Source organism: Salmo salar, chromosome 02, assembly GCF_965601325.2.
Source record: "Salmo salar chromosome 02, fSalSal1, whole genome shotgun sequence".
Lineage (NCBI taxonomy): Eukaryota > Metazoa > Chordata > Actinopteri > Salmoniformes > Salmonidae > Salmo > Salmo salar.
In genome coordinates this window covers 736666-754680 of record NC_138292.1, presented here as the reverse complement: position 1 = coordinate 754680, position 18015 = coordinate 736666, and the positions used below count along the sequence as shown (strand labels likewise).

At 47.8% G+C, this 18015-nt stretch overlaps 1 protein-coding gene across 5 annotated transcripts; it reads left to right on the top strand.

Annotated features, from left to right (window-relative positions):
* The first annotated feature begins 3201 nt into the window (after nt 1-3201).
* On the top strand, nt 3202-15210 carry nse2 (E3 SUMO-protein ligase NSE2). 5 transcript variants are annotated; one of them, XM_082958502.1, is made up of 8 exons: nt 3230-3504; nt 5138-5253; nt 5339-5478; nt 7069-7186; nt 10202-10350; nt 10477-10571; nt 13627-13733; nt 14862-15210. In XM_082958502.1, exons 2-8 carry the CDS (start codon nt 5231-5233, stop codon nt 14950-14952), a joined length of 723 nt encoding a protein of 240 aa, XP_082814628.1. In that variant the 5' UTR covers nt 3230-3504; nt 5138-5230; the 3' UTR covers nt 14953-15210.
* The last annotated feature ends 2805 nt before the right edge of the window (nt 15211-18015 follow it).

The following is an 18015-nucleotide window of genomic DNA, read 5'->3' as shown; positions in this document are numbered from 1 at the left end:
TTAGCTGATACGTTAACTACCTATCCAGGTATCAGATGATATGGTTAACTACCTATCCAGGTATCAGATGATGTGGGTTAGCTGCTACGTTAACTACCTATCCAGGTATCAGATGATGTGGTTAACTACCTATCTAGGTATCAGATGATGTGGTTAGCTGATATGTTAACTACCTATCCAGGTATCAGATGATATGGTTAACTACCTATCCAGGTATCAGATGATGTGGGTTAGCTGCTACGTTAACTACCTATCCAGGTATCAGATGATGTGGTTAGCTGATATGTTAACTACCTATCCAGGTATCAGATGATGTGGTTAGCTGATATGTTAACTACCTATCCAGGTATCAGATGATGTGGTTAGCTGATATGTTAACTACCTATCCAGGTATCAGATGATGTGGTTAGCTGATAGGTTAACTACCTATCCAGGCGTTGTAAGATCTGGCGTGCGTCTGCAACGTCTAAGCAGAGGAACACGACCAATGGTTGCGTGCCACATCATAAACTGTGCCGCCGGGCACCACATTGCTACATCATATAATGTGGATCCTAATAGATTCCTAATCATACTATAGCTGGTGTGATACTCTGTATAATCTGTCTGACTGAACAGCGACTGTCTGACTGCACAGCGACTGTCTGACTGAACAGCGACTGCTTCAGGTATAATAGCTTCCTCCCCTTAATATGTACTGACAGCAGAGATAGTTTAGAATGACCTGCCAGCCAGAGCTGTGTTTCTCTGCACCTGCACACACTGATCTCTCTCTCTGCCTCTCTCACGCTCCCGTCCTCTCTCTGCCTCTCTCATGCTCCCATCCTCTCTCTGCCTCTCTCATGCTCCTAACCTCTCTCATGCTCCCATCCTCTCTCCTGCTCCCATCCTCTCTCTGCCTCTCATGCTCCCATCCTCTCTCATGCTCCCATCCTCTCTGCCTCTCATGCTCCCATCCTCTCTCTGCCTCTCATGCTCCCATCCTCTCTCTGCCTCTCATGCTCTCTCTGCCTCTCATGCTCCCATCCTCTCTCATGCTCCCATCCTCTCTCTGCCTCTCATGCTCCCATCCTCACTCTGACTCTCATGCTCCCATCCTCTCTCATGCTCCCATCCTCTCTCTGCCTCTCATGCTCCCATCCTCTCTCATGCTCCCATCCTCTCTCTGCCTCTCATGCTCCCATCCTCTCTCATGCTCCCATCCTCTCTCTGCCTCTCATGCTCCCATCCTCTCTCATGCTCCCATCCTCTCTCTCTCCTCTCATGCTCCTATCCTCTCTCTGCCTCTCTCATGCTCCCATCCTCTCTCATGCTCCCATCCTCTCTCATGCTCCCATCCTCTCTCATGCTCCCATCCTCTCTGCCTATCATGCTCCCATCCTCTCTCTCATCTCATGCTCCCGTCCTTTCTTGCTCTCCTCTCACATGCTCCCATCCTCCCTCTCTCTCTCTCTCTCTCTCTCTCTCTCTCTCTCTCTCAATTTGCTTTATTGGCATGACGTAGCAATGTGAGAATCAAAAATGAGAATCAAAATTGTCAACGGGACAACAGTAACAACAGTAACCAAGGGTTAAAATAACCATACATTCAACAATAACAATAAGCATACAGTAGAGGACATGTGCAGGTTGATTGGTCTGTCTACAGGGAGCCAGGTTTTCCTGTGTCTACCCTTCTCAATGGCAAGGCTGTGCTCACTGAGCCTGTACTTTGTCAAGGTTCTCTCTCTCTCTCTCTCTCTGCTTCTCTCTCTCTCTGCTTCTCTCTCTCTCTCTCTGCTTCTGTCTCTCTCTCTCTGCTTCTCTCTCACTCTCTGCTTCTCTCTCTCTGCTTCTCTCTCTCTCTCTCTGCTTCTCTCTCTCTCTCTGCTTCTCTCTCTCCTCCGACAGAGAGCTTACACTAAGTCCAGGCTGATAGCAATGAACCTGCTGCTACACATTCTGTGACATGGCTGATTGCTAACCATGGTGCAGCGGTGTGTAGAGAAAGAGTGGGAGGGCTTGCCTGACACTTTCTGGATATCACTGCACCCCTTAATTCCAGCAACATTGATGAATATTGCTCTTTATTGTTATGAATCATTTTAGAATGTGCATCATGTATGGAGTTTGCGCTCTCTTTCTTTAAATCAATCCATTGCCAGCCACATCACAGCAAAATGTATGTTATATTTAGATACATTCTGGGGTGGCAGGTAACCTAGTGGTTAGAGCGTTGGGCCAGTAACCGAAAGGTCAGCTCGGGGATTCGATCCAGCAACAAGGTAAAAATCTGTCGTTCTGCCCCTGAACAAGGCAGTTAACCCACTGTTCCCCGGTAGGCCGTCATTGTAAATAAGAATTTGTTCGTAACTGACTTGCCTAGTTAAATAAAGGTTAAATAAATAAATAAATATATAATAATAAAAAATCGAATGCAACAGTAACGACACATTATGTATAGATATACCATTTCTAGAAGTTATATTCCTCATTTTAACGATACATTATGTATAGATATACGATTTCTAGAAGTTATATTCCTCATCGTAATGATACATTATGTATAGATATACAATTTCTAGAAGTTATATTCCTCATCATTATGTATAGATATACCATTTCAAGAAGTTATATCCCTCATCTTAATGATACATTATGTATAGATATACAATTTCTAGAAGTCATATTCCTCATCTTAATTACACATTATGTATAGATATACAATTTCTAGAAGTTATATTCCTCATTATGTATAGATATACCATTTCTAGAAGTTATATCCCTCATCTTAATGATACATTATGTATAGATATACCATTTCTAGAAGTCATATTCCTCATCTTAATTACACATTATGTATAGATATACAATTTCTAGAAGTTATATTCCTCATCTTAATGACACATTATGAGTTGAGAATTGGAAGGATGGCCTTGAGATTAGATCACATCGGTTAATGTAGCCCATCACAGGCCCCTGAGCCTGTCCAGGGAAGTATTTTGGAGTGGACTGTGATTGAATAAGTATAATTAATAAATATATATGTTTTTTTTAGTTGACGTTTTTTATTTTGTATGATATCGTTTTCCCCGCTTTCCTGAAACGTTTTTGTCTGTTTGTTTGTTATTCAGTACCCCGTCCAGCTGGTGGCGGTAATGCACCATTAACATTAGATGCCAACCGCCGTTAAACCCCGTCGAAGAAGAAGAAGGTCAGCCCGCCTCAAGAGAAACCGGAAAAGGTAGCAACAACAAACTTTTTCCCGGTAATTTTATGCAGCTACTGTAGGTAGCTAAAGTTGTTTAGCGTTTTCTCTTATTTAGGCACCAACACATTAAAGAACACTTCTACAACTAGTTTATCCCATCCCAGTGGGGAAAGTCGTGAGGTTAGCAAGCTATTTATTGGCATGCTTGCTTAGCCATAGTTAGTGATTTTAACGTAACGTTAGCCGGCTAGCCAGATATCAACATACATAGCTAGTCAGTGCACTTGTTGGTGATACGTGGATTCAACTTGAAGGTAGCTACAGATAACTTGTTTTGTGACCGTATGCAGGTTATTATTACAACCTTGCTCTAACGTTAACTCAACTAATCAAGGTCTCGATGAGCAACTGAATCAGGTGTTTTTTGAGCAGGGCTGGAACAAAAACCTGCACACCAGTTCTCCTGGGGTTAGGGTTTGACATCCTGGCATCTGCTCCAATATACCGAGGGTGGCTTGATCCATTATAATTAGGACCCTGTGTTTTGGTTAATCATGTTGATTCATTATAACTAGGTCCCTGTGTTTTGGTTGATCCATTATAACTAGGTCCCTGTGTTTTGGTTAATCATGTTGATTCATTATAACCAGGTCCCTGTGTTTTGGTTGATTCATTATAACTAGGTCCCTGTGTTTTGGTTAATCATGTTGATTCATTATAACCAGGTCCCTGTGTTTTGGTTAATCATGTTGATTCATTATAACCAGGTCCCTGTGTTTTGGTTGATTCATTATAACTAGGTCCCTGTGTTTTGGTTAATCATGTTGATTCATTATAACTAGGACCCTGTGTTTTGGTTAATCATGTTGATTCATTATAACTAGGTCCCTGTGTTTTGGTTAATCATGTTGATTCATTATAACTAGGACCCTGTGTTTTGGTTAATCATGTTGATTCATTATAACTAGGTCCCTGTGTTTTGGTTGATTCATTATAACTAGGTCCCTGTGTTTTGGTTGATCCATTATAACTAGGTCCCTGTGTTTTGGTTAATCATGTTGATTCATTATAACTAGGTCCCTGTGTTTTGGTTAATCATGTTGATTCATTATAACTAGGACCCTGTGTTTTGGTTGATTCATTATAACTAGGTCCCTGTGTTTTGGTTAATCATGTTGATTCATTATAACTAGGACCCTGTGTTTTGGTTAATTCATTATAACTAGGTCCCTGTGTTTTGGTTAATCATGTTGATTCATTATAACTAGGTCCCTGTGTTTTGGTTAATTCATTATAACTAGGACCCTGTGTTTTGGTTAATCATGTTGATCCATTATAACTAGTTCCCTGTGTTTTGGTTAATCATGTTGATTCATTATAACTAGGACCCTGTGTTTTGGTTAATTCATTATAACTAGGTCCCTGTGTTTTGGTTAATCATGTTGATTCATTATAACTAGGTCCCTGTGTTTTGGTTAATCATGTTGATCCATTATAACTAGGTCCCTGTGTTTTGGTTAATCATGTTGATTCATTATAACTAGGTCCCTGTGTTTTGGTTGATTCATTATAACCAGGACCCTGTGTTTTGGTTGATTCATTATAACTAGGTCCCTGTGTTTTGGTTAATCATGTTGATTCATTATAACTAGGTCCCTGTGTTTTGGTTAATCATGTTGATCCATTATAACTAGGTCCCTGTGTTTTGGTTGATTCATTATAACCAGGACCCTGTGTTTTGGTTGATTCATTATAACTAGGTCCCTGTGTTTTGGTTAATCATGTTGATTCATTATAACTAGGTCCCTGTGTTTTGGTTAATCATGTTGATCCATTATAACTAGGTCCCTGTGTTTTGGTTAATCATGTTGATTCATTATAACTAGGTCCCTGTGTTTTGGTTAATCATGTCACATGACCTGGAATTTAACATTTTTTTATTTCAAGCCTTTTCTAGGAATTTGAATTAGAACAAAAATGAAAGCAGTTATCTGAGGATGTTGTTGGACCATCTGACATGAAAAGAAAGAAGGCCGTTTGATGAAAAATCTTTTAAATAAAAGGTTAAAACCCATGTCATGTGACAAAACACGATTAACCAAAAACACAGGGCCCTAATATTATAACAACTTGCATGTCTTGTTTCAGATACTTTCATGTTTTAGATGTCAACATGTCCTTGAGTACAGTCCACTCCACACTGTCTAGTCTGAAAACATGCCAGACAGATATTGGAACAGGGATGGACATTGTGACAGACGTTGCTCTGGACGTGGCAGAAACAGCAGGTAAGTTAATAGCACATCTCTATCAGAGAGACACTTTACTGTGCTGATAATATCTTTGTCGAATCCTTCTCACTGGACAGGCTCTTTGTATATATAGTCAATGGGACTGGCTGGCTGGCTGGCTGAGACTGACTGACGTAACTAGGAAGTGGAACGGTACACACAAGGATGTAACTAGGAAGTGGAACGGTACACACAAGGATGTAACTAGGAAGTGGAACGGTACACACAAGGATGTAACTAGGAAGTGGAACGGTACACACAAGGATGTAACTAGGAAGTGGAACGGTACACACAAGGATGTAACTAGGAAGTGGAACGGTACACACAAGGATGTAACTAGGAAGTGGAACGGTACACACAAGGATGTAACTAGGAAGTGGAACGGTACACACAAGGATGTAACTTCAGGATTTTGGGAACTGGTCAGCCGTGCAAGTATATTGATATTTTTACTAATCCAGGTCAAAAATCTGTGTCATGTGGTATTTGAAAATATTAAATCTCGCTAGCCAGCGGGCTAGTTGGACACATTTTCTACAAGCTCGGTCTGAAAAGCACTAGCCAGCGGGCTAGTTGGACATATTTTCTACTAGCTCGGTCTGAAAAGCACTAGCCAGCGGGCTAGTTGGATGCATGTTCTACTAGCTCGGTCTGAAAAGCACTAGCCAGCGGGCTAGTTGGATGCATGTTCTACTAGCTCGGTCTGAAAAGCACTAGCCAGCGGGCTAGTTGGATGCATTTTCTACTAGCTCGGTCTGAAAAGCACTAGCCAGCGGGCTAGTTGGATGCATTTTCTACTAGCTCGGTCTGAAAAGCACTAGCCAGCAGCCTAGTTGTATGCATTTTCTACTTGCTCGGTCTGAAAAGCACTAGCCATTGGCCTAGTTGGATGCATTTTCTACTAGCTCGGTCTGAAAAGCACTAGCCAGCGGCCTAGTTGGATGCATTTTCTACTAGCTCGGTCTGAAAAGCACTAGCCAGTGGGCTAGTTGGATGCATTTTCTACTAGCTCGGTCTGAAAAGCACTAGCCAGCGGGCTAGTTGGATGCATTTTCTACTAGCTCGGTCTGAAAAGCACTAGCCAGCGGGCTAGTTGGATGCATTTTCTACTAGCTCGGTCTGAAAAGCACTAGCCAGCGGGCTAGTTGGATGCATTTTCTACTAGCTCGGTCTGAAAAGCACTAGCCAGCGGGCTAGTTGGATGCATTTTCTACTAGCTCGGTCTGAAAAGCACTAGCCAGCGGGCTAGTTGGATGCATTTTCTACTAGCTCGGTCTGAAAAGCACTAGCCAGCGGGCTAGTTGGATGCATTTTCTACTAGCTCGGTCTGAAAAGCACTAGCCAGCGGGATACCTTAATTTTCATCCCTGGGTACACAGCTGTCCATCTCCCATACAATTGTCCAGTTCAAGTACTTTAACAATAATTGAGTTGTGAGTATAGCATTCCAGTTTGGGGTTTTCTAATTTCTACAAAGAACAGAGAAGACGGAGAGCTATGGCATTCCATCATTTGGAAGCTTGTGTCCCCATAACCAACAGTATACAAGATATGAATTATTTTGTATTATTATTATTATTGTTCCAGGAAGTGAGAATGATGCAGTCCTGAAGAAGCTGGAGTTGATGATGCTGGAGTGTGCCAAACTGGACCAGGAGATCAACTGCTTCGTCGATGTGGTGAACTGTGTCACTGCGGAGGTGAGGTGGTGAACTGTGTCACTGCGGAGATGAGGTGGTGAACTGTGTCACTGCGGAGGTGAGGTGGTGAACTGTGTCACTGCGGAGGTGAGGTGGTGAACTGTGTCACTGCGGAGGTGAGGTGGTGAACTGTGTCACTGCGGAGGTGAGGTGGTGAACTGTGTCACTGCGGAGGTGAGGTGGTGAACTGTGTCACTGCGGAGGTGAGGTGGTGAACTGTGTCACTGCGGAGGTGAGGTGGTGAACTGTGTCACTGCGGAGGTGAGGTGGTGAACTGTGTCACTGCGGAGGTGAGGTGGTGAACTGTGTCACTGCGGAGGTGAGGTGGTGAACTGTGTCACTGCGGAGGTGAGGTGGTGAACTGTGTCACTGCGGAGGTGAGGTGGTGAACTGTGTCACTGCGGAGGTGAGGTGGTGAACTGTGTCACTGCGGAGGTGAGGTGGTGAACTGTGTCACTGCGGAGGTGAGGTGGTGAACTGTGTCACTGCGGAGGTGAGGTGGTGAACTGTGTCACTGCGGAGGTGAGGTGGTGAACTGTGTCACTGCGGAGGTGAGGTGGTGAACTGTGTCACTGCGGAGATGAGGTGGTGAACTGTGTCACTGCGGAGGTGAGGTGGTGAACTGTGTCACTGCGGAGGTGAGGTGGTGAACTGTGTCACTGCGGAGGTGAGGTGGTGAACTGTGTCACTGCGGAGGTGAGGTGGTGAACTGTGTCACTGCGGAGGTGAGGTGGTGAACTGTGTCACTGCGGAGGTGAGGTGGTGAACTGTGTCACTGCGGAGGTGAGGTGGTGAACTGTGTCACTGCGGAGGTGAGGTGGTGAACTGTGTCACTGCGGAGGTGAGGTGGTGAACTGTGTCACTGCGGAGGTGAGGTGGTGAACTGTGTCACTGCGGAGGTGAGGTGGTGAACTGTGTCACTGCGGAGGTGAGGTGGTGAACTGTGTCACTGCGGAGGTGAGGTGGTGAACTGTGTCACTGCGGAGGTGAGGTGGTGAACTGTGTCACTGCGGAGGTGAGGTGGTGAACTGTGTCACTGCGGAGGTGAGGTGGTGAACTGTGTCACTGCGGAGATGAGGTGGTGAACTGTGTCACTGCGGAGGTGAGGTGGTGAACTGTGTCACTGCGGAGGTGAGGTGGTGAACTGTCACTGCGGAGATGAGGTGGTGAACTGTGTCACTGCGGAGGTGAGGTGGTGAACTGTGTCACTGCAGAGGTCGAAGTTGTCCTTCATCGTGACCGATTTCTCCCATCGGATGGATTCTGGAGATGTCGTTTTGGAGATCAGTGTGTAGTCTACTGTAGCTGTTGGATAAGTACATCAAATCCTCTACGTTATCACTCAGAATGTCACTTTCCAGTGATACTAGTCCTGTAATGGTGTTATTAAACTAAACCAGACATCTAACTAGTCCTGTAATGGTGTTATTAAACTAAACCAGACATCTAACTAGTCCTGTAATGGTGTTATTAAACTAAACCAGACATCTAACTAGTCCTGTAATGGTGTTATTAAACTAAACCAGACATCTAACTAGTCCTGTAATGGTGTTATTAAACTAAACCAGACATCTAACTAGTCCTGTAATGGTGTTATTAAACTAAACCAGACATCTAACTAGTCCTGTAATGGTGTTATTAAACTAAACCAGACATCTAACTAGTCCTGTAATGGTGTTATTAAACTAAACCAGACATCTAACTAGTCCTGTAATGGTGTTATTAAACTAAACCAGACATCTAACTAGTCCTGTAATGGTGTTATTATACTAAACCAGACATCTAACTAGTCCTGTAATGGTGTTATTAAACTAAACCAGACATCTAACTAGTCCTGTAATGGTGTTATTAAACTAAACCAGACATCTAACTAGTCCTGTAATGGTGTTATTATACTAAACCAGACAAGCCCATAGAACAATGTAGTAATAAATACATTTGTTACATTTCTTTAAAAAATGTCATTGCATAATACCTGTTAGCAAAGGTGTCAGCTAGAGATGCCGTGCAGGAGCATGCTGGGATTTGTAGTTTTGCATGTCTACTTTGATGCTAATTAGCATTTTCAAATCTGAGACTAAATAGAGCCAAATATATTGATAAAAGTCACCTTGTCCTAGAGAGATTTACACGGTTATCAAAACGTCACGCCGGGGTAAACCTACACCAAACACAGCCCTTATTTTAAATGTTTCTAAAACTCCCTATGGGGAAAAATGTATGGTGGGAAAACGATTGGAACCATTTCCCTGTTTGAACGCTAGGTTTTCTGGGTATTATGACACCTCCACGGTGGAGCTCTATAACACCCAGGTCGAATTCCTTTGGCACCAAACGTATCAGAGCCGTCTGAAACAGGGAGGGACTAACTGATCATGTCCAATGTGAAACTCTTAGTTTTAATTTCCATTGCTAAGCTTTTTGCTACGCTGTGCACTAATGAATATGACCCTGATTCAACTAATCAACAGCTTGATGATTATATGCTGATTGGCTCCTGCCCACCAGCTGAGGAACCAGGAGGTTAGGGTTAACTCACCTGTCTGCCCCCTGCACCTGTCTGCTGCCCCCAGAGCACCTGTCTGCTGCCCCCAGCAGCACCTGTCTGCTGCCCCCAGCAGCACCTGTCTGCTGCCCCCAGAGCACCTGTCTGCTGCCCCCAGCAGCACCTGTCTGCTGCCCCCAGAGCACCTGTCTGCTGCCCCCAGCAGCACCTGTCTGCTGCCCCCAGCAGCACCTGTCTGCTGCCCCCAGCAGCACCTGTCTGCTGCCCCCAGAGCACCTGTCTGCTGCCCCCAGCTGCCCCCAGAGCACCTGTCTGCTGCCCCCAGAGCACCTGTCTGCTGCCCCCAGAGCACCTGTCTGCTGCCCCCAGCTGCCCCCAGCAGCACCTGTCTGCTGCCCCCAGCAGCACCTGTCTGCTGCCCCCAGCAGCACCTGTCTGCTGCCCCCAGCAGCACCTGTCTGCTGCCCCCAGCAGCACCTGTCTGATGATACCTGTCTCCTGTTCTCCAGGTGAGGAACCAGGAGCCCGAGGCCATGTTCAGACTGAAGTCTCTGGTGAAGGACAAGTTCACTGAGAGACACAGCAGACTGTCTGAGGGAGAGATACAGAACCACGGCAAGATGGTCAGCTTTAAGGAGAACGTCACAAACGCACTCAAAACGGGTGAGGCACACACACACACACACACACACACACACACACACAAGTTGTATGTAGACTAGAGACTAGCAGCATGTCCCACATGGTGACTGGTAAACCTGTCTTGTGTGTATGTTCTGTCTCCATCAGTGAACCCCGACGCAGCAGAGAATATGGAGGAGGAGCTGGATGAGGACATTGCTGTGACGCAGAGTGAGGTTAACTTCACCTGTCCCCTCACTCAGGTTGGTCTCTACTCCTCCTGTCAGTAGGTAACCTGTCCCCTCATTCAGGTTGGTCTCTACTCCTCCTGTCAGTAGGTAACCTGTCCCCTCACTCAGGTTGGTCTCTACTCCTCCTGTCAGTAGGTAACCTGTCCCCTCACTCAGGTTGGTCTCTCCTCCTCCTGTCAGTAGGTAACCTGTCCCCTCACTCAGGTTGGTCTCTACTCCTCCTGTCAGTAGGTAACCTGTCCCCTCACTCAGGTTGATCTCTACTCCTCCTGTCAGTAGGTAACCTGTCCCCTCACTCAGGTTGGTCTCTACTCCTCCTGTCGGTAGGTAACCTGTCCCCTCACTCAGGTTGGTCTCTACTCCTCCTGTCAGTAGGTAACCTGTCCCCTCACTCAGGTTGATCTCTACTCCTCCTGTCAGTAGGTAACCTGTCCCCTCACTCAGGTTGGTCTCTCCTCCTGTCAGTAGGTAACCTGTCCCCTCACTCAGGTTGGTCTCTACTCCTCCTGTCAGTAGGTAACCTGTCCCCTCACTCAGGTTGGTCTCTCCTCCTCCTGTCAGTAGGTAACCTGTCCCCTCACTCAGGTTGGTCTCTACTCCTCCTGTCGGTAGGTAACCTGTCCCCTCACTCAGGTTGGTCTCTACTCCTCCTGTCAGTAGGTAACCTGTCCCCTCACTCAGGTTGATCTCTACTCCTCCTGTCAGTAGGTAACCTGTCCCCTCACTCAGGTTGGTCTCTACTCCTCCTGTCAGTAGGTAACCTGTCCCCTCACTCAGGTTGGTCTCTACTCCTCCTGTCAGTAGGTAACCTGTCCCCTCACTCAGGTTGGTCTCTACTCCTCCTGTCAGTAGGTAACCTGTCCCCTCACTCAGGTTGGTCTCTACTCCTCCTGTCAGTAGGTAACCTGTCCCCTCACTCAGGTTGGTCTCTACTCCTCCTGTCAGTAGGTAACCTGTCCCCTCACTCAGGTTGGTCTCTACTCCTCCTGTCAGTAGGTAACCTGTCCCCTCACTCAGGTTGGTCTCTACTCCTCCTGTCAGTAGGTAACCTGTCCCCTCACTCAGGTTGATCTCTACTCCTCCTGTCAGTAGGTAACCTGTCCCCTCACTCAGGTTGGTCTCTCTCCTCCTGTCAGTAGGTAACCTGTCCCCTCACTCAGGTTGGTCTCTACTCCTCCTGTCAGTAGGTAACCTGTCCCCTCACTCAGGTTGATCTCTACTCCTCCTGTCAGTAGGTAACCTGTCCCCTCACTCAGGTTGGTCTCTACTCCTCCTGTCAGTAGGTAACCTGTCCCCTCACTCAGGTTGGTCTCTACTCCTCCTGTCAGTAGGTAACCTGTCCCCTCACTCAGGTTGATCTCTACTCCTCCTGTCAGTAGGTAACCTGTCCCCTCACTCAGGTTGATCTCTACTCCTCCTGTCAGTAGGTAACCTGTCCCCTCACTCAGGTTGGTCTCTCCTCCTCCTGTCAGTAGGTAACCTGTCCCCTCACTCAGGTTGGTCTCTACTCCTCCTGTCAGTAGGTAACCTGTCCCCTCACTCAGGTTGGTCTCTACTCCTCCTGTCAGTAGGTAACCTGTCCCCTCACTCAGGTTGGTCTCTACTCCTCCTGTCAGTAGGTAACCTGTCCCCTCACTCAGGTTGGTCTCTACTCCTCCTGTCAGTAGGTAACCTGTCCCCTCACTCAGGTTGGTCTCTACTCCTCCTGTCAGTAGGTAACCTGTCCCCTCACTCAGGTTGATCTCTACTCCTCCTGTCAGTAGGTAACCTGTCCCCTCACTCAGGTTGATCTCTACTCCTCCTGTCAGTAGGTAACCTGTCCCCTCACTCAGGTTGGTCTCTACTCCTCCTGTCAGTAGGTAACCTGTCCCCTCACTCAGGTTGGTCTCTCCTCCTCCTGTCAGTAGGTAACCTGTCCCCTCACTCAGGTTGGTCTCTCCTCCTCCTGTCAGTAGGTAACCTGTCCCCTCACTCAGGTTGGTCTCTACTCCTCCTGTCAGTAGGTAACCTGTCCCCTCACTCAGGTTGGTCTCTACTCCTCCTGTCAGTAGGTAACCTGTCCCCTCACTCAGGTTGGTCTCTACTCCTCCTGTCAGTAGGTAACCTGTCCCCTCACTCAGGTTGGTCTCTACTCCTCCTGTCAGTAGGTAACCTGTCCCCTCACTCAGGTTGGTCTCTACTCCTCCTGTCAGTAGGTAACCTGTCCCCTCACTCAGGTTGGTCTCTACTCCTCCTGTCAGTAGGTAACCTGTCCCCTCATTCAGGTTGGTCTCTACTCCTCCTGTCGGTAGGTAACCTGTCCCCTCACTCAGGTTGGTCTCTACTCCTCCTGTCGGTAGGTAACCTGTCCCCTCACTCAGGTTGATCTCTACTCCTCCTGTCAGTAGGTAACCTGTCCCCTCACTCAGGTTGGTCTCTACTCCTCCTGTCAGTAGGTAACCTGTCCCCTCACTCAGGTTGGTCTCTACTCCTCCTGTCAGTAGGTAACCTGTCCCCTCACTCAGGTTGGTCTCTACTCCTCCTGTCAGTAGGTAACCTGTCCCCTCACTCAGGTTGATCTCTACTCCTCCTGTCAGTAGGTAACCTGTCCCCTCACTCAGGTTGGTCTCTACTCCTCCTGTCAGTAGGTAACCTGTCCCCTCACTCAGGTTGGTCTCTACTCCTCCTGTCAGTAGGTAACCTGTCCCCTCACTCAGGTTGATCTCTACTCCTCCTGTCAGTAGGTAACCTGTCCCCTCACTCAGGTTGGTCTCTACTCCTCCTGTCAGTAGGTAACCTGTCCCCTCACTCAGGTTGGTCTCTACTCCTCCTGTCAGTAGGTAACCTGTCCCCTCACTCAGGTTGATCTCTACTCCTCCTGTCAGTGTTGTTACTGTGTAGGTCTTGACTTGTCATCTGACAACCTCCATTTCACTTGAATGTGGTTGTTGTCTTGTGTTTTTCCCATTTCACTAATTCATAATGAGTATGTTTGGTATTTCTTTACCACTGTAAACTAAACTGCCCGGCAACAGGACCATAAAGCGTTCCAGTCTGGTTTTGTCCATGTTGTTGTGTGTCCCTGCAGGTGGAGATGGTGAACCCAATGAAGAACAAGAAGTGTAACCACCACTACGACCGGGACGCCATTATGGGGATGATCAAGGCCAGGCAAAACCAGAAGAAGAAGTTACGGTGAGACGTGACGCTCCTATTGGCTGGTTTAGTCATTTCATTTACACTACATCTGTTGTCTTGAGTCTGTCCTGCCCCTGTTGCTATAGCACCTTGTCATTCAGGATGTGATGTCGTCTCTCTGTCCTGCCCCTGTTGCTATAGCACCTTGTCAATCAGGATGTGATGTCGTCTCTCTGTCCTGCCCCTGTTGCTATAGCACCTTGTCAATCAGGATGTGATGTCGTCTCTCTGTCCTGCCCCTGTTGCTATAGCACCTTGTCAATCAGGATGTGATGTCGTCTCTCTGTCCTGCCCCTGTTGCTATAGCACCTTGTCAATCAGGATGTGATGTCATCTCTCTGTCCTCTCACCTTGTTTTACCCCTGTTGCTATAGCACCTTGTCAATCAGGATGTGATGTCATCTCTCTGTCCTACCCCTGTTGCTATAGCACCTTGTCAATCAGGATGTGATGTCATCTCTCTGTCCTCTCTACCTTGTTTTACCCCTGTTGCTATAGCACCTTGTCAATCAGGATGTGATGTCATCTCTCTGTCCTGCCCCTGTTGCTATAGCACCTTGTCAATCAGGATGTGATGTCATATCTCTGTTTCTCACCTTGTTTTACCCCTGTTGCTATAGCACCTTGTCAATCAGGATGTGATGTCATCTCTCTGTCCTACCCCTGTTGCTATAGCACCTTGTCAATCAGGATGTGATGTCGTCTCTCCGTCCTACCCCTGTTGCTATAGCACCTTGTCAATCAGGATGTGATGTCATCTCTCCGTCCTCTCACCTTGTTTTACCCCTGTTGCTATAGCACCTTGTCAATCAGGATGTGATGTCATCTCTCTGTCCTCTCACCTTGTTTTACCCCTGTTGCTATAGCACCTTGTCATTCAGGATGTGATGTCATCTCTGTCCTCTCACCTTGTTTTACCCCTGTTGCTATAGCACCTTGTCAATCAGGATGTGATGTCATCTCTCTGTTTCTCACCTTGTTTTACCCCTGTTGCTATAGCACCTTGTCAATCAGGATGTGATGTCGTCTCTCCGTCCTCTCTACCTTGTTTTACACTTAAAACAACTGTTGCAGTAAAACATCAGATTGATTGATTAGCATAATATTCCTTTCTCCGTCCCACAGCTGTCCGGTGGTTGGCTGTGGCAACACGGACGTGAAGCAGGGAGACCTGATCTTAGATCAGATTATGAAGAGACAGATACAGAAGAGGTAGACTACCAAGGCATCATTCTGGGATACGCCAACTCATCAATCCTGACAATAATAATTTGACTTTTGAATTCATTGAGGGAAAAAACATGACTTGTTGTTGTTGTTGTGACCAAATGTTATCTTGCTGCCGTGTCTGATCGTATTTGTTCATCACAGAATTGTGGTATTCTGAAGTTTTCTGTAACAAAAACCTCTCTTTATTTATACTTAAGGGATTCATCTGTTTCAGTCAGTTAAATAAAGGTTTTGATACAATTTACCTATTAATGAAGTTATTGGATGCACTTCAGAGAACAGTGGGGGCGGCAGGCAGGTAACCTAGCGGTTAGAGGGGGGAGGCAGGTAGCCTAGCGGTTAGAGGGGGGAGGCAGGTAGCCTAGCGGTTAGAGGGGGGAGGCAGGTAGCCTAGCGGTTAGAGGGGGCAGGCAGGTAACCTAGTGGTTAGAGTGGAGGGACGGCAGGTAGCCTAGTGGTTAGAGGGGGGAGGCAGGTAGCCTAGTGGTTAGAGTGGAGGGACGGCAGGTAGTCTAGTGGTTAGAGGGGAGGGACGGCAGGTAGCCTAGTGGTTAGAGTGGAGGGACGGCAGGTAGTCTAGTGGTTAGAGTGGAGGGACGGCAGGTAGCCTAGTGGTTAGAGTGGAGGGGAGGCAGGTAGCCTAGTGGTTAGAGTGGAGGGGCGGCAGGTAGCCTAGTGGTTAGAGGGGAGGGACGGCAGGTAGCCTAGTGGTTAGAGTGGAGGGACGGCAGGTAGCCTAGTGGTTAGAGTGGAGGGACGGCAGGTAGCCTAGTGGTTAGAGTGGAGGGACGGCAGGTAGCCTAGTGGTTAGAGTGGAGGGATGGCAGGTAGCCTAGTGGTTAGAGTGTAGGGACGGCAGGTAGCCTAGTGGTTAGAGGGGGGAGGCAGGTAGCCTAGTGGTTAGAGTGGAGGGGCGGCAGGTAGCCTAGTGGTTAGAGGGGAGGGACGGCAGGTAGCCTAGTGGTTAGAGTGGAGGGACGGCAGGTAGCCTAGTGGTTAGAGTGGAGGGACGGCAGGTAGCCTAGTGGTTAGAGTGGAGGGACGGCAGGTAGCCTAGTGGTTAGAGTGGAGGGATGGCAGGTAGCCTAGTGGTTAGAGTGTAGGGACGGCAGGTAGCCTAGTGGTTAGAGGGGGGAGGCAGGTAGCCTAGTGGTTAGAGTGGAGGGGCGGCAGGTAGCCTAGTGGTTAGAGGGGAGGGACGGCAGGTAGCCTAGTGGTTAGAGTGGAGGGACGGCAGGTAGCCTAGTGGTTAGAGTGGAGGGACGGCAGGTTGCCTAGTGGTTAGAGTGGAGGGACGGCAGGTTGCCTAGTGGTTAGAGTGGAGGGACGGCAGGTAGCCTAGTGGTTAGAGTGGAGGGACGGCAGGTTGCCTAGTGGTTAGAGTGGAGGGACGGCAGGTAGCCTAGTGGTTAGAGTGGAGGGACGGCAGGTAGCCTAGTGGTTAGAGGGGGGAGGCAGGTAGTCTAGTGGTTAGAGGGGGGAGGCAGGTAACCTAGCGGTTAGAGGGGGGAGGCAGGTAGCCTAGCGGTTAGAGGGGGGAGGCAGGTAGCCTAGCGGTTAGAGGGGGGAGGCAGGTAGCCTAGCGGTTAGAGGGGGGAGGCAGGTAGCCTAGCGGTTAGAGGGGGGAGGCAGGTAGCCTAGCGGTTAGAGGGGGGAGGCAGGTAGCCTAGCGGTTAGAGGGGGGAGGCAGGTAGCCTAGCGGTTAGAGGGGGGAGGCAGGTAGCCTAGCGGTTAGAGGGGGGAGGCAGGTAGCCTAGCGGTTAGAGGGGGGAGGCAGGTAGCCTAGCGGTTAGAGGGGGGAGGCAGGTAGCCTAGCGGTTAGAGGGGGGAGGCAGGTAGCCTAGCGGTTAGAGGGGGGAGGCAGGTAGCCTAGCGGTTAGAGGGGGGAGGCAGGTAGCCTAGCGGTTAGAGGGGGGAGGCAGGTAGCCTAGCGGTTAGAGGGGGGAGGCAGGTAGCTTAGCGGTTAGAGGGGGGAGGCAGGTAGCCTAGTGGTTAGAGTGTTGGACTAGTAACCGAAAGGTTGCTGGATCGAATCCCCCGAGCTGACAAGGTAAAAATCTGTCGTTCTGCCCCTGAACAAGGCAGTTAACCCACTGTTCCCTGGTAGGCCGTCATTGTAAATAAAAATTTGTTCTTAACTGACTTGCCTAGTTAAATAAAAATAATATCCTATGCCTTTGGTGTTGAGAATCTGCAGTTACTGTAATGGACCATTGGGGGGCAGTGTCGTCCCTGGAGTACACCACAAAGAGATCAGGAGAGGTGACCCAGGTCATGAAGAGAGAAGCCAGATAATCAGCCTAGTTATTCTGAGAGAGTTGGGCTAAATGAATCAGATAATGGGGTTTTTTCTTAATACTTACAAACGACAGAAAGATCATGTCTGTAACATACAAAAAGTGAAAAGATTATTGAATCAAGGATGTGGAAATGATCAAATATTTAGTTTCAGTTTCATCCTAAAAGTAGACCATTTCATTGTGTGAAATCTGTGAATCAATTCAGTTGAGTGATTTATATCTGTCTCCTCTCCTGCCTCTCCTACCTCTACCCCTGCCTCTCCTCTCCCGCCTCTACCCCTGCCTCTCCTGCCTCTACCCCTGCCTCTCCTCTCCTGCCTCTCCTCTCCTGCCTCTACCCCTGCCTCTCCTGCCTCTACCCCTGCCTCTCCTCTCCCGCCTCTACCGCTGCCTCTCCTGCCTCTCCTCTCCTGCCTCCTCTCCTGCCTCTGTGTAAACTGAAGACTCTTTGTTCACAGGACAGAAACAAACAGAGTGCTGAGATGGAACTAGGTGAAGCTAATCTTTTAATAATCTTACGTCAGGTTTTTTAATAAGATTTCAGATGCAGCTTGCTTATTGTTTCCCCCCCTGATCTATGGCTGCCTTCCAAATTGCACCCTATTCCTTGTGTAGTGCACTACTATTGACCAGGGCCCATGGGGTGTCGTTTGGGATGTAGCTTTTTAAAGGGAATGGGGTGCGGTTTGGGACGTAGCCTCTTAAAGGTTAGGGAATGCCGTACTAACCATTTGCAGACAGAAATGAGA

Coding starts and splice junctions, on each gene's coding strand:
- nse2 (XM_082958502.1), top strand. CDS start 5,231: ATGAAAAATCTTTTAAATAAAAG. Junction 7,187..10,201: donor TGTGTCACTGCGGAGGTGAG/GTGGTGAACTGT, acceptor TCTCCAGGTGAG/GAACCAGGAGCCCGAGGCCA. Junction 10,572..13,626: donor TCACCTGTCCCCTCACTCAG/GTTGGTCTCTAC, acceptor GTGTCCCTGCAG/GTGGAGATGGTGAACCCAAT.